The 16,796-nt window shown below is 39.0% G+C and overlaps 1 protein-coding gene across 2 annotated transcripts in view; it reads right to left on the bottom strand.

The window, feature by feature from the left end:
- Positions 1–16,796, bottom strand: part of LOC311300095 (glutamate receptor ionotropic, kainate 5) — a 104,112-nt gene that overhangs the window by 50,929 nt on the left and 36,387 nt on the right. For both annotated transcript variants that reach the window (XM_084424210.1, XM_084424211.1), the window contains 2 exons: positions 1,504–1,677; positions 273–437 (listed from right to left, as the gene is read on the bottom strand). In XM_084424210.1, the coding sequence (XP_084280336.1) occupies positions 273–437; positions 1,504–1,627 (289 nt within the window). In that variant the 5' untranslated portion in view covers positions 1,628–1,677. The remainder of the gene's footprint in view (positions 1–272; positions 438–1,503; positions 1,678–16,796) is intronic.

Below are 16,796 nucleotides of genomic sequence, written 5' to 3'. Positions count from 1 at the left end.
AATTGTGCAGCTCTATGTGATAATATAATATAGGCCTAAATGACAATACATTTGAAAAAGATATAATCTCAGGTGACTTTCCATTCAAAACGGCCATTTTTCATAATCCAATCAAATTTTAATAAAAACATGCCCGACCCTATAATTTGTTATTGTTGAATTTTCATTCAAGATGTTGAAGTTTTAGTCAAAATACTTTACATTAAAGAAGTAAAATTGTGAATGAGGTTTCATGTGACTACCAGTGTGTGTAGTCATTTAGTTGGACTCACTTGTGTCTGTAGTCTCGTATTGAGAGTCTCTCTGCAGCTCAAAGATGTCGACCTCCACGCGGGCTCGTGACGAACCCTCCATCGCACTGTTGATGTTCTCTCGGGCCAGAGCCAATGCCAACCGCTCTCCATGTCCACATGCTGACTGATCATCTAAAATAGCAGCTGAAGAGGAACAAAAAAAAAAAACCCTCTTTGTTTTGTTTTCTGCTCTGGAATTTAATTGACTTTTTGATGTTGAGGATTTGAAGTTTCATTTGTTATTGCAAGAAGATGGAGTTACTCATCTAGATTGAACAGAAACAAGCTTGCAACGAATGTCGCATGTTGTGATGTTAACTGATTAGACTGTGCTATTGAGCGCATTTCATTTGGAGGCTTTCCAGAGATTAATTGATGCTTTATTGTTCGCAATAATCAAGATGAACATGCCGATGCTTGAAGCAATCAGTCACATGCTGTGAAGTAACAGCCTAGTACAAGCGACTTTGAAAAAAGCTCCTGCTTGAATCCGATAATATTGCTTAATTTCGCCTGAACTCTGCTCTAAAGTCAGTGGTTTAATCTAATGGTTTAATTTTCGTTTTTATAAATCGACCCAAAAAAAACAAAACAGTCCCAGCATATTTGAGATTATAGCTTCACACTCTCTCTTCTGTGTAACAGGTGTTTAGTTAAAAAAGATTAAGCCTAGTAGGAGGTCAGTACTTCAGAAGATGTATTTAAACATTGAATCAAGAACAAGCTTTGTAGTCACTATAAATGTGGGCTTCACGTTGATGCTTGCTGCCTCCATTACAAGTAAAGCATTTGGGTTATCTGGAGACTGTAACAGTGCAGCCGATTTGCTCATTCCAATTAAAAAAAGCTTATTTTTTCACAAAGCCTCTGTAGATAAAGCTGGAAGAACTGAGGCAGAATTAGAACTCTTGATGGGTAGAAAGTGGACTAGGTTAGTAGCGTAGGCCAGCAGCACAATTACCTCTGACACTAAGTACTAACATTTCCACACACTGTTTGTGCTACAGACATGGATGATACCTCTAATTATGTTACTTTTTGAGGAGATTTCCTCAGCGATTGTATTATTTGTACTGCCTTGGTGCATGATAAAACAGGCCAGTCTTTTGACTTGGACCGTAAGCAATCACCAACACCCTAGTACCCGGGAGATAATGTGAAGATGCACTTTTGTGTGTCGTCTAACAGGAAGTGGTCCATGGCCTCTCACCCATCCTGACAGCTGCGAGAGCGGGTGCCTGGCTGTGAGAGGACGGGGCCATGGTCAGCAGCAGCAACAGCAGGAGGAGGAAGAGGAGGTGAATCGACAGCAGCAGCGCTGGCAGAGCCGGCATCTTCCACTGCTCCTCATGGAGAAAGGTCGTCTGGCTGCCTGCACCGCCACCTAGAGGACAGGTACAAAATTACACATGAGAACTTCATTTTTGTAGTATGTATACTGTGCACAGTATGTCCATTTCTTTATGTATGCGTTACATACTGGGATGACCTATATTATCCAAAATGTGCAGTGTACATTTTTACACAAAAATGGATAAAAAAACCACGAAATAACAACAAAGATAACTAGATGCTAGAATTTTTATTAAACCTGCAACATTTTAACATTATTCAATGTAAAAATGCAACATAATGAGGTCATGTGAAAACAATGCAAGGTACTGGTTTTAAAAAGTTTAGCATTAAATAATGCATTTTTTTTGAGAGAGAGATAAAAGTATTTCGTATACAGTATATAATGCACAATGTGCAGTAAGCAGCGTGCTATTTTTCTATTCCAAACATAGCCCTTGATTCAGTTTAACTTCTCTGTTGTCCACACCACTCTGTCCATGTGTTGCATCATCCACTTAAGCTATTAAAGGGTTCAGCGTTGAACATTGTGGTTTGCAAGCAGCACAAACTTGCTTTTATACATAATATGCCTGTTTTTTCCCAATGCCCTTCACTAACACACACTCACACACACACACACACACACACACACACACACACACACACACACACATTCTTGTACATCTATCTTTATGAGGACATTCATTGACACAATGCAATCTCTAGCCTCTTACCCTAACCTTACCCATCACAACTAAGTGCCTAACCCGAACCCGAACCCGAACCCTTACCCTAAACCTACCCTTAACCTAATTATAAACTTCTCCCTAAAACCAAGTCTTGACCCTCAAACAGGCCTTTAAAGTGGTCTCAGAAAGTGAGGACCAGCCAAAATGTCCTCACTTTACTCTCTTTGTCTTCACTAGGGCTGGGTATCGAGTTTCGATACTTTTTAGGTACCGATCGAATTGCCTCGATACTATGTTCGGTACCAGATTTCGATACCTAAGGGGTTAACTCGTCAACGTCAGTGCTCAAACACAGGGTTTTTCCTACATTGAAATTTTTTTGGCGGCCGCCAAAACGATTTTTTGTCCCGCCAAAGCCTTATTTGATCTGTAATTGGGTTTTGTGAGTGAAGCAGGCTACTGACGGAGTGACGGAGAGAACGATCACAGCACCGCGCGGATTCTTATATGCATCGCGATGCGGACGTGGACGATTCTGAATCGATTCACAAATGTCAAAAAAATCAAACCTCTGAAAAAACATAATATTGACGGAACGCTAAAGGCGGAACTCTAGCGGACGTGCAGTGCGCGTGCAGTATGTGGCGCGCACATAACAGACTCGCGCACTTAACAGACGCATGATGGCTGAGCGCCAAATTCGAACGGCACCCTCTTCGTTAAAAGCTAGCGTATGGAAAATTGGCAATTTCATTGTTACCTATTTAGTATTTTTTGTATGAAAGCTGCTTTCAGTACTATTTAGTTTTCACATCAATATACTGTAAACCGATCTGTTATACGTACGTTATACTGCCCTGCAATATGTGCAATGCCAGTCACAAAAAGTTACATTTAGACTGTGCTCTCTGCAGATGTTCATTCACTTTTTTTGTATAAGCTGTTTTTGATTGTGGTATACAGCAAACATTTCAAGTCATACCTCTTTATTATTTAGTTGTGAATAAGAGAGGCTTTGTATGTTACTAATTATTCAGAATATGCATAAGTCCACAAGCATTATATGAGAGCTGCTGGTACATCATTCTATATTTTTGAACGAAAACTGTTTATGATTTTGCTACAGCAAAATGTTTTTTTGTCTGAAGGATTATATTGCTCATTGGAAATAACAGGAGGATGTTGGTTAGAAGTCTATTATTAAATGCTAGAGATTCAGAATATGCTGAAGTTTGTATTAATTTACTACAACGCTAGTACAGGCACACATTTATTTTCATGTTGGTTCTTTGCAATGTTCAAATCACTTCCATTTGTTTTATTAATAAAATTAATATAGGAAGATGGAAGTAAGTTCGTTATGGGTCATCATAAATACTATGCTTTAAAAGTACCAAGTAAAAAAAAAAAAAACCGTTAATAATCGATAATCGTTACCCTCTGAATCGTAATCGAATCGAATCGTGAGATATGCCTAGAGATTCCCACCCCAATCTGAAATGAGAAAGTAAGTGTGCTTACCTAATTTAGCAAGAGTGTTTAGTAAAATTTAGCCTTAATAATCCACAGTATGTATAGGCCTATGACAATGTGTAGTAAAATACCTAAAAAAAAAAAAAAAAAAATCACAAACTGTTTCTTTGTATTTATTTTAAATTTAACATTTATTGTCAATATTGGGCTTGCGGATCATGTGGGTACTAGGGTACTTTTTGCTGTGTGTGGATGACCATGTCGGTCAGCCACCACCGAAGACCAATTTTGACCCAGGAAAAACCCTGAAACAAATACATATGAAATGCACAACAACACACATAAAGTCGTTCACGCACATACATGTGTAGAGTTTGCGTAACTCTACACACACGAGAAGCGCGGAACTCTCCGCGCACATACTCATATGAGACGCGCACGCACAAACTCTCCACGCGCATACGAGACGCGAGCACACACACAAAACTCGCGCACTTACTCAGAGACGCCAACACACACACACAAACTCTCCGCGCACATATTCATGAGACACGAGCACACACACATAATACCTTAAAGATGTGGAAAAGTCGATCAAAAGTGTGGCTACATTTCTCCAGGCTCGATGCCAACAGCGCGCAATGCAGTATTTGCGGAAAAATAATTGCTGCAAAGACCGGTACCACGACAAATATGATGAAGACCTTGACAGTGCACGGCCACGGAGTAAACATAATAGCAGAAAGTTGCTTCGCCTTCGACTGGTAAATGAAGAGGTACCTTGTTGATCACTCTGACAGTGTTTATATTGCAATAATAACCTACTGAATGTACACTGTTGTTCAAAAATGTGTTGGTTAGTCAGAATTTTTTTTTCAGTAAGGATGCATTAAAGTTATCAAAAGTGACATTAAAACATGTGTAATGTTACAAAATATTTCGTTTTTAAATAAATGCTGTTCTTTTAAAAAATCTATTCATCAAAGAATCATGAAAACATTTTATCATAGTTTTCAAAATATTAAGCAGCAAACTGTTTTCATATTTCTGAAGGATCATGTGACACTGAAGTAATGATTTTGAAAATTCAGCTTTGACATCACAGGAATAAATTACATTTTGAAATATATTCAAATAAGATTTTAAATTGTAATTTCACAATATTACAAGTTTTACTTGTAAATTCAGCTTTGGTGAGCATAAGCTCTTTATAAAACATTTTTTGTTTCTTTGTGCTTTTTTTGTTCCTTTGTGCACTGGCTAAGGAGCATGAGTCAAACTGAAAAAATAAAACCAGAATTTTCTGAGGTAATGTCTTATGTAATCTTGTTAAAATGGATTTCATAAAATTGGTATCGAAAAAAGTATCGTTAGGAACCGGTATCGAAACTGAGGTATCGAAAATGGCACCGGATCGAAAGATTTTGAACAATACCCAGCCCTAGTCCTCACTCCAATGGTCTAAAACTCAAACTGGTCCTCACAAAGATAGTTGTACAAGTACACACACACACACACACACACAAACACACACACAGCACAAGCACAGGAATATATTCCCATCCACACATTGAGAAAGAAGATACCCACATGCATAAGATGGGGTTTTTGTCCCAGTGGTGTAATATGAGCCATACACAAGATGCTTTGGCTATAATGTGATGTGATAAAATATTCAGGACCATTGCAAAAGTGTATGTTGCTGTTTATCAGCACCTGAAAACATATTTGCATCAATTGCAGTGACTTACTGAGGTCGTGTTGTTAACTGGCAAACGAAAACCAACATTTTAAAACTACAATGGATGATTCAGAATGGTCTTTTTTTTTTTACACATACAATAGAAACATTGATTCACATAGTAATTCTGGGATATTATATAGTTTACTAAACAGTAACATGAGCTTATGGGTGGTTTTCCAAAACTTTTCAGGCAAGGAGGAAAGTTTAGACTTATGCAAGCATACAAATGAACCGACGTTTCAAATGAAATGTGTTCATGTCACTATAGGGCTGAAGAGGACTGATATAAGCCTGAATCATTGCCGCTATAGCACATGAATAACATAACGTGTGATGGGTTACTTCACATGTGCAACTCGCAGATAAAGCAATCCCAGAAGAGGTGAATGTGTGGAGAAATGGGCATGTACACAAATGGAACAATAAATGAATTACCAGGGGAATCAAAAATGTACAAAAATAGACCATGACAGAAATTTTACTACACAGTCTGTCAAAATGACGTATAATGATTATTTGTAGCGCAACCTCTGGACATGCCGCATGCGGCAATATAAAACAATTCACCACAAGAAAACCCACAACATAATACACAGAAGCAGAGAGAATTGAATGCAGCCAGAAGAAACAGACTCAGAAATGGCTTTGGGAGACGAAGAAGAGAGCGAGAAAGATTGAACGCTTGACGAATGCAGCATAATAGAGCTGAAAAGACTCCGGTCTGTTGTGTGTGTGTGTGTGTGTGTGTGTGCATGGGCCGCACAAAACAGAGACACAAGTCAAGCTAAAGATCAAGAGCCTCATCCCTAAAGCCGCCGTCAATCCTGGACTGCCTGTGTTTGAGTTTGTCAACAGCTTGATTTGTATTGGCCTTCCCCAGCTCTGTGAAGTAAATGTTTATCTTTCCTGCCAATAAGGCCCTTTGAATGCATTCAAATTGAAGCCTGAATGGAACCAAAATGAAGTGAGCGAACCAAAAAGGGAGGAGAGGACAGAAGAAAGACAGCTGGGATGAGATGGCATGCGAGAGAAAGCAGAAATAGCGTGGAGAGAAAGATGAAAGTAAACTGAGAGAGATGGTGAGAGGGGAGAGAGTAGGAAGAAAAAGAAAGTATTAACACACACAAGTAAACACCACATAAGGTGACAGCATGCTGAATGGGCAGAAATTCAAGCTTGGCTATTTCAGTTATTTAACTGTTAGCTTTCCTGTACGCCCCGCATTGAATTTAACAGTCAATGTAACCGCCTGCAGGCTTGCTTAATCAATGGACTTCTGCTTTCTCTCTCTAATAACAATATATAACGCGTTTAACACATCCTATGACTGATGCATGAGCATTCTCAACCGGTTAACCTTTACAGGTCTCTCTGTGGCCTGGGTTCCAGAAGTCGGTTTCCTGTTTTTTTTTATTATTTTTTATTATGCACTATCACACAAGCTGTTGTACAGAATATCAACACAGCTGTGTATGCAGGACTTTAAAGGGATACTCCACTTTTTTCGGAAATATGCTCATTTTACATCTCCCCCAGAGTTAAACAGTTGAGTTTTACCGTTTTAGAATCCATTCAGCCGAACTCCGGGTCTGACGGTACCACTTTTAGCATAGCTTAGCACAGATCATTGATTCTGATTAGTCCAGTAGCATTTCTTTCAAAATGACCAAAGAGTTTCAATATTTTTCCTATTTAAAACTTGACTCTTCTGTAGTTAAACCGTGTACTAAGATCGACGGAAAATGAAAAGTTGCGATTTTCTAAGCCTATATGACTAGGAACTACTCTCATTCCGGCGTAATAATCAAGGAACTGTGCGGCTGTACCATGAGTGCAGCAGGCGTAGTGATATGACGCAGCGCCTGAAAATAGGTCTAATAGGTTAGACAAACTTAGTCCCGGTCACGTTGGAAGAAGTTACCGAGCTGGGGACTATTTTCAGGCGCTGCGTCATATCATTACGCCTGCTGCACCCATGGTACAGACACACAGTTCCTTGATTATTACGCTGGAATGAGAGTAGTTCCTAGCCATATCAGCCTAGAAAATCGCAACTTTTCATTTTCCGTCGATCTTAGTACACGGTTTAACTACAGAAGAGTCAAGTTTTAAATAGGAAAAATATTGAAACTTTTTGGTCATTTTGAAAGAAATGCTACTGGACTAATCAGAATCAATGATCTGTGCTAAGCTATGCTAAAAGTGGTACCGTCAGAACCGGAGTTCGGCTGAATGGATTCTAAAACGGTAAAACTCAACTGTTTAACTCTGGGGGAGATGTAAAATGAGCTTATTTCCGAAAAAAGTGGAGTATCCCTTTAAATATAGTTTAAACATCCGTTTAGAAGCACATTAAAAAGCACTTAACCCTAATTTCAACTATACAATGGCATTTAATTACATAATGGTATGTGTGTGTATATTAACTAACCTGTAAAAACACAGCCCTGTTCACATTTCCATGGTAGTAGCAGCGTCTGTGATTGGCGGATCTCACTATAGCATTGCTTGTAGTGTAGACATAAGCTTCAATTCTGCCATTAAGCACGCTCGCTATTCAAGCATTTATCATTTTTTAATAACCTTATAGCTCATATTAAATCTCCATGTCATTTGAATTACATTTTTACTCCAGTAACCCATCTGGTACAGTGTGCGTATGCCTAGAAACAAATCCTGTTCTTAAATGGGTGTGTGACAGCATAAGCTATTCCATACATCTATATTATTGACCTTAAAGAAAGCCGCTTTAGTGCCGCCTCCTAGATGCTTTTTTGAAAATTAAGAAGAATGAAAGGCTCTGACCTTGCTGAGCTTTTGATCGAAGGCAAAGATAGCACTTAAGACCATGCTTTTAAGGCTTTTGGGAGTCTTAAGTACCAAGAGACTCAAACAAAATAAAACTACAAACATTGTCAGGTATTGAAGAAGACAGATTTTGACTAAACCACAGAAAATATTCCAGCCAGACACTGCTCCCATGCTGTCAAATCCAATATCCTAATTCTCACATTACACCGCAAACGCTGTCCTGCGGTTTCATTTGGATTTACTTTGGAATAGCCACTCTATGCCAACTGGCTATGATCCTTCTCCACAGGCTGTTAGAAGAAGAAGATGAAGAGAAAAAAAAAAGGTAAAACAGTGTTCCTAATATGCCTGTCACTCTGGCATAATGCGTCTCTGTGTTTGGGACATTAGTGCGGCTCATCCTGTGAGGTTGAGGCAAATAAAAAGGTTTGTTTGCCTCAGAGGCAGCTGTGGCATGGCATCTCTGCTGCCTCAGATACTATAATGAAGGGATAATCCTCTCATTTAGCCACAGACGGGATATATTTTGCTGTTTTTGTGATGGGTGAGGTGTGTGTGCGTGTATAACAGTGCATTACACAGCAGCAGAATAAACATTAAAACACTATCAGGATGAAGGGGTAACTGGGATGAACAGCTTGGGATGTTTGGACGCGTGACAGAAAAAGAGAAACTCACAGCGTCATCTGAACAGAGGGTGGATGGCGTGTAGGGGTGAGGTAAAAAAAAGTCTGATGCTGCATTCACACCGAACGCGAATTTAGCGTCTGGAGCGAGTAATTGCCACGTTAAGTCAATGTAAATACACATTGACGCGCGTCTGGAGGTCCTGCGGCGCGATAGACGCGATTTCGCCTCATTTGCGCGAAAGAGGCGTATTGAGTGTCTGCCGCGATCCGTGTTTATTTGGTGCTTTTTGTGCATTCACGCGTTTGAAGCGAATTCGTGTCTGACGCACGAGTTTTTAAAAATTCTGAACTTTGGCGTCTGTTCGCGCCTCGTTAACCAATCAGGGGCCTGCTTGCTGCTGTCACGTGGTGAAGTGACATGATAAACGGGGGCAGGTCCGCTTTTCAGTTTATAATGTTATTTTATATGTTTGGCCTCAAGAAATTATTTTGTAATATGACTAAATGCCTGGTGTGGTTCTAATGCACAACAAAGCAAATCTTTTATCACATAACTTGATTTCAGTAGATGAGACAGATTCATTTTGTATTGAATGCTATTTATTCCATATCTAAATCTAGATTATATGAAACATTATTATTCTAATGTAAAGACTAACCTAGCTTAATGCGCCGTTAATGTCAACATTTACTAGTACATTATTAAAATCAAATGTACTTGTTAACATTAGTTAACAACTGGATTAAAACATTTCTTATTGTTATCAATGTTTAAAACATCACTAGTGTTTATTTAGTCGGCCCAGAGCATCGGTGATAGTTGCATGTTCCCTCGTTCTTTTTCTTTCTTCACTGTGTGCGTCCATGAGACAGGTGGGTATTTGGCTGTGCAATGTCTGTAATGTTAAAGTGTATAAGAGTGTTACTAGAGTATGTTTGACATTATTTTTACACGTTCATCGTTGTTAGCACTTGAGCTAAGATGTTGAGACAAGTCATGTTTTTCCTGCGCACTTAATGCTCATTCTATTTTACGTTTAGCTGGTTGATAGCATCCTATTATACTAGAGCAGTCACCTGTATGTCAGTTCTGTTGATTAGTAGTGTAGTAGTGTCTATTTATGTGTAATAGCAGTAGTTCTGCGTAGTGGTGAAGGCTTTCGGGCCTACGTGATAGCATGTGACTGCATTATTACAGTGAATATATGGTGAATTCTACCTATTATCTTCTTTTGGTTAAATTCTCATTTCCCCAGGTTATATTTACACTACTATTTTTTGTTATTATTTGTGTCATCATAGTAAGTCAATGTAAATAGTAATTAATATTCCTTTTATTGTCTGTTTTGTTACAGAACCACACACGTATATGTAACTAGTCATTCTATACTCTCCCATCTGAAAATAAACAACCATAAAGATCCATCCAGCCTATTCCTTTGCATTCTAACCGATGCACACTCCGCGATCACACCACTATTGAACCACATCAGTAAGAAAGTCTCCAGAACAGGTATGAAATGTGTGGAGTGGGAGCCCGGTGTACAGATTTGAGTCAGAGTCGTTCATCAGAGTAAGAGGCTTGACTGTATCACACTGTGTTGACTGGTTTACAAAAGTTACATTGTGTCTCTTGATATAACAATGCTCCTCGAAGATGTGCTCTTCCCATTGTGTACCAACAGAGGCAGAGTTTATAGTCATCAACATTTATTGCATGGGGGTGGGGACCGATGCAAGACTCTTCTCCAGGCCTCCCTTCATCATTTTCAGTGTGCTCTTGGTAAACACTGCAGCTCCTTTATCCCTCTGATGGTTTACGGGGTCTTACAGCTTAATATTTTTGTGGAAACCATGATACATTTTTTTGGATACAATATGCTGATTTGGTCTTAATGTAAAGATTTCAGTGAAAATTAAATAAATAGAGCATCTGATCAAGAAGAGACATCACAAAACAAATAGGAATAAGTCAGTGACCTCAACAGGTAGATTTAGACCCTGCTCATGTTTCAGTGAGTCTTATATAGCCAGTGCCTCAGGCTTGTGCTCGTGACCATCATCTCTGGTTGTGAAAGGAGGCATCATCTGTCCCAACTCAAAACGATAGTGAGTTCACCATACTACTTCACTCTCAACCACTGTTTCTCTCCAGACCTTTTCCTTGTCACCTTCACAAATTGTCGGCCCAAGGCTACTCGTGCCATGCACTTTCCTGCAAACAAACCCCCTCCAGATGCTTTGCCTATTATGAGGGAAGCTAAAAATAAACACTGGGCGCATGCAGCTAACTAACGGTCCTCTGTTGCAGAGACTGGCCGTTTTTATCTTGTATTATCTTAATTCTACAGATGAGCTCTGGCCTTTTAACTAGAAGCAAGACGTGAAGCAGATCGGCTTCTAAACCGCATCCAAACTGTGCCCTACCTACTGCGGCAGAGCTCTGACAAATTAAAAAATGTAATGGCATTTCAAAACTAAATGCATCTTCAACAGCAAACCCATAAAATAATAAGGTGCAAGCAAGCACTGGTATTTTCAACTCAATTTATCCTAGATAAATATATAACCTACAGAACAGAGGAAGGAACAGAGGTGAAAATAAAGCAATGAGTGCATTTAAATGTACAATAAAATGCTGATAACTGGTTATTATTGTGCATGATAAGAATGCTCAAAATAATATAATGTGCAATCAAAGTCCCTTTAAAACAAGTCGGTTCACTTGGCGGCCTTGCAATTTCTTACATTAAAGTACAGCACCAACAGTTTCTACTAGAAATCTATATGTGACTTTGTCAAATTTGTGCTTCAGGTAACATTTCATAAATCCACAATAAAATCTAGTATTGTAAATTGTGCTTCTTAAATTCAATTCAAGTTTAACTATAGCCGCTATATTAAGCATTACAATTTCTCCCATTTATATGTGTACAGTTAGACCATCTCTGCCATGTTTCTATTGAAACCACTAGTAAATACCTATAAAACGACTTTTTCCAATCAAGAGACACAAACAATGTGATCTAAAATGAAACCATGTTCTCTCAAAACACATAAATCACCTCTAAACCGCTCCAAAAATTCATGAAGCCTAAGTAAAACAAAATTGCGTACATAATTTTCACCATTATTTAGTCATGTATTTCACGTCCCCACACCTCAATGTGTAATTTTAATGTGTAACTACACTTTAATGTGTAATTTTTTTTATTTTATTTCACATACTGTACATTGTTGCAGCTCCACTATTCCCAGTCTGTCTGAAACATGCTGATTTCTACAAAGTCCCTCCCTCCAAAAAGCTCAGAGTGGTCTGATTGGCCAGCTGACCCAGTGCATTGTGATGTAAATAAATGTACAGAAAATGCGGAAGAACAGGGTGAGCAGGAGGGCAAGAGGAACATTTCACAAGAGTATTCAAGGATTTGTGGAGACAAAGAACAGACATCATGAGGCACTTGAGGCCATGATGCTGTGTTCAACGTTGTTGTTGTCATACCATTTTATGGGATGCTCAACATTAAATATTTACATTCAGAGGCAATTAGTGGTTCTGGGAACGACAACCACCGGGGTGCCAAGGACATCCTTTTCTTTTAATTAACTTTCCCTCAGGAAAATAATGGGATGTTTCAACCCCACTATCATAAATGATGACATGATTAGACAATGTAGCTCATCTCTGATAGTGCTGAAAGCATTTATGGATAGCATTAAAGCATGTCCAACTTGTTATTTTGCTCCTTTATTTCTAGAAAGTGCTCCTCCAGCGAGCTTCTCCACCCAAACAATTAATAATCCCTAAGGTGGATAGATGATTAAAAATTCGTAGTGGGAGCCCCCGTTTCAAGTTTTTAAATGAGCAGCCTCCCTCATTTGAGCAAAGTCATGAGGATGCTGATGAGACTAAATTTAGCAGAGGAGACAAGAAAGAAAAGCATTCAACCTCCCACCTAGCAATAATGTCCTGCCTTTGCTTCCTGTGAGGATTCAATTTGCCAAAACAGTCAAATATTGCTGCAAAATGTCAGCTGCGCATTTAATCATTGTTGCTGCAATTATGAAACACAAATGTCCTTTAAAGTCAAGCTTTGGCGCAGAAGTCATCCGTAAAATACAAAATAGATAAAGATTGTTTCCCTTTCTCTTCCCGTTATTGAAACAGGCAATTTTTACAACTGCAATCGACTCTGCTTGCAATTAATGTTGTTGAACCTGAAGTTAGGCAAATATATGACCATTAACAGAGTGAGACAGTACATTAATCGGGAGAGAAAACAGATAAAATGTAATTACATTCATGAATTTGGCAGACACTTTTATCCAAATTGACTTACACTGCACTCAAACCATGCATTTTATCAGTTCCCCCGGAATTGAACCCAAGGCATTGGTGTTGCTAGCCACATGCTTTGTTTTGGAAAGGAACGCACAAATACTGCGTGGTGGTGGGGGGGTAAAATAAGCACATATAATATCTACATTACATTAATAGTATAGTTCAGCAAAAAAAAAAAAAAAGTTGTCTTTGTTTACTCACACCCATGTCATATTTTCTTTCTTCTGTGGGACACAAAAGGTTTTTGTCCATACAATAAAAGTCAATGGGGTCCAAAACAACAATGCGAGTAAATGAAGACAGAATTTCATTTTGGGGTGAGCTATCCCTTTAATAATAAATAATAATAATCATAATCATCAATAATTTGTCAGATCTGGAGATTTTTGTTTACTTGAATTGTTGTGTGTGTGTTGGTGGGAAATCAATCAATGGGTTCTATGTTGCAGCAGGATGTGTTATAAACACCCCCTCCATATCAACTCTTTAAAGTATGGCTTACAGCCACACCACATGGCCGATATCGTGTGATGGCTCATCTTCCTGAAGTCGATAGAAGCAGATGGTAATGATAGCACGATACAGAAGCACTAACTCTTTGCAGTCACACTGCCAAGACTTCAGGTGTAGGATTCAAGATTACGACGGCTACAGTAGATAAGCGACATGATTGTGGATTACACATGTATCAGCGGGTCCCAGGTAACAAAGCCGGATTCCAAACATAAAGCCAGATTACAAAACATAAAGCCGAGGTGGCGACATTAAGCCTGATTACTAGCTAGGGGAAATAAATAAATACATTTCCAAGAGGCGGTTTCATTGCAAGCTCTGTGAAATCTACCTAAAACTTTTATCATTTTTGTTAGGGGTGGAAAGCAGTGGATTTGGTATATTCATAATCTGGTACTGTACTTTGGTTGAGTAATACCGTTGCATCTGCCTGTGGAAGGGAAGGACACACTCATGCTTGAAAAACTCCATCGATTGACCATTGACCAATAACGTTGATATGCTACTGTTACATTCAGGGCATTTCCTGACATCAAGGAAAAGAAATTGTTTCAGTAAGAGGGGTTTCAATTCATACTAATATTCTTACTCGCATGGTTGGATAATCCTCCCTGGACCTTTTAGCAAAAAATCCAAAGGGCAGTAGGGCACCTGCTGAGCTCAGGTGACTCGGCTGTAAAACCCCTGGAACAGATGGCGTTCTTTTTTCCTTTTCAGCTTACTTCAGGAATTTTCCCCTTCTAAATATTGGTAACTGTTCAGAGTTTTAAGCAGTAAAATCTTATTAAAGCGGCATGTTATCATAGTCAATGATCTGTGAGACTAGCCTTAAACATTTCTGTACTCAAACTGTAAGTATACAGAGAGACCACGGTAGTATTTCAGTAGTATCTTTTTTATCTTTACAAACTTGTCAACTCATATTTTCTGCTTCTATGCTCTTGTCTGCTCTCATTCAAATCACTGGAATTTAATATCTTTATGCAGGGCCGGATCTGGCCTGCTCTGATTGTTGAGAGGATGCTCTTCTCGTTTTCTGTCATCGTTAGGAACCTCGCTGTTTCCTGTGAATTCTCTTATGTCCTCTAAACTAAGTCCAAAAAATCTAAAATTATTCCAAAACAGAAATTCATTCATTAGACATTTGATTCTTAATTTATTTTCTTAAAGAGAGACTACATTTTCAAAAGAACATATTTAAACTCAACAACATAAAAGAAACGTCCCTTTTTTCAGTATACTGTATTTTAAAGATAAGTATGCAAAATCCAAATAAGCTTTACAGATCTTTATTGGAAAGGGTTTAAACAATGTTTTTCATGCTTGTTCAATGAACCATAAGCAATTATTGCATCTGTGGAACGGTCCTGAAGACTAAAGCTGCGTCTGAAATCGCGTACCTATGTAAGTATGTACTACATTTGAATTCGATTCTGATGTTTTTCTATGTAGTATGAATGTAACCTGTTGTACTACATTAGCCATGTTATAATTGTCATGTGACCTACTAGCGTCAGTTACGCCCTTCACCTCCATTCACAAATCCTCTCCAGTGGGCTCATGGGATAGTAAAGTGTCTATAGTATGTGCACGTCAGAATCTCACCGGAAGTAGTTGGTCATCCGGGGACTTTTCACCTACTGTTTTTCGAATACTATGAATTTGGACATACTACTCTGTTGGCGTACTGTTTTTCGCATACTATATAGTAGAGAAGTATTAGATTTCGGACGCAGCGCAGCCGTTTACAGATGGTAGACAATTAAAGTCACAGTTCCAATAACTTATCACATTAAAGAAACCTTTCAACTGACTCTGAAAAACACGAAAAAGATGCCCAGGGTCCATGATCACCTGTGGGAACATGCCATAGTCCTGCTGCAGGGAGGCATGAGGACTGCAGATGTGGACCGAGCAATAAACTGCGATGGCTGTTATGTAAGACGCCCAAGGACAGCTGATCGCCTTGCAGCGCCAAACCACGGGTAACCATATGTAACCAAGACATGCGAGAAATTGCAAGTGCCTTGGAAGAACAGTGGAGTAACATCTCACAGCAAGATCTGGCAAATCTGCTGCAGTCCTTGAAGATAAGATGCAGTGTAGAACGTATAGCAGCTGGTGATATTACTTTTGATATTGACACCCACTCAGTTCAGGGACTCTGATTATTCCACTTCTATTTGTAAAATGTCTGTAAAGTTTGATCACTTTATGTCTCAGTTGTTGAACCTTTGTATGTTCACACATATTTACACGTTAAGAAATGTGTGTGTGTGTGTGTGTGTGTGTGTGTGTGTGTGTGTGTGTGTGTGTGTGTGTGTGTGTGTATTAGACTTGTAGTCAAGACCGCCTAAACCGAGACCAAGACACTACCAAGACCAGAGGGTATCGAGACCAAGACAAGACCAAGACCAAGACCAAGTCGAGACCAAGACCGAGACCAAGTCGAGACCGGAGGAAAAAAAATAGACTAGTGTTGAAGCTAAGCAATATGAATTCAAGAACAGCAGCATACTAGAGTTCAGCCGCAGTTTACATTCAGTACATATTAGATGGTATTACTTCAACTACACAGGCAGAACTATACAGAGACAGACCATGTCATGTGTGTGACTGTGAGCTCACTGTAAATGTTTTTGCAGGGTGAGATCAACTATGTGTAGCAATTGCATGACGGCTGTTACTGCACTATTAGAGGATTGAGACTCCCTTAACTTTTGTGTACTCTTGAGGACTGACATGACTGGTACTGACTGGTTCATCTGACAAAACATCAAACACCTCCAACACCTTCTTGCTCCTCCAACAACTGTCTAAAGAATGAGAAATATGTAACAAATTGAAATTATACTTAATGTGTAGATGAAATCATAACATCAAATTAAAGATACGCATTTATAAACTTGGATTAGGCCTAATGTTTAGTCAACACAACGGAGATATGCAGATGATATTTAAAAGACC

Source organism: Rutilus rutilus, assembly GCF_951802725.1.
Source record: "Rutilus rutilus genome assembly, chromosome: 11".
Lineage (NCBI taxonomy): Eukaryota > Metazoa > Chordata > Actinopteri > Cypriniformes > Leuciscidae > Rutilus > Rutilus rutilus.
The sequence above is the reverse complement of the archived record's forward strand: the minus strand, read 5'-3'. Positions and strand labels throughout refer to the sequence as shown.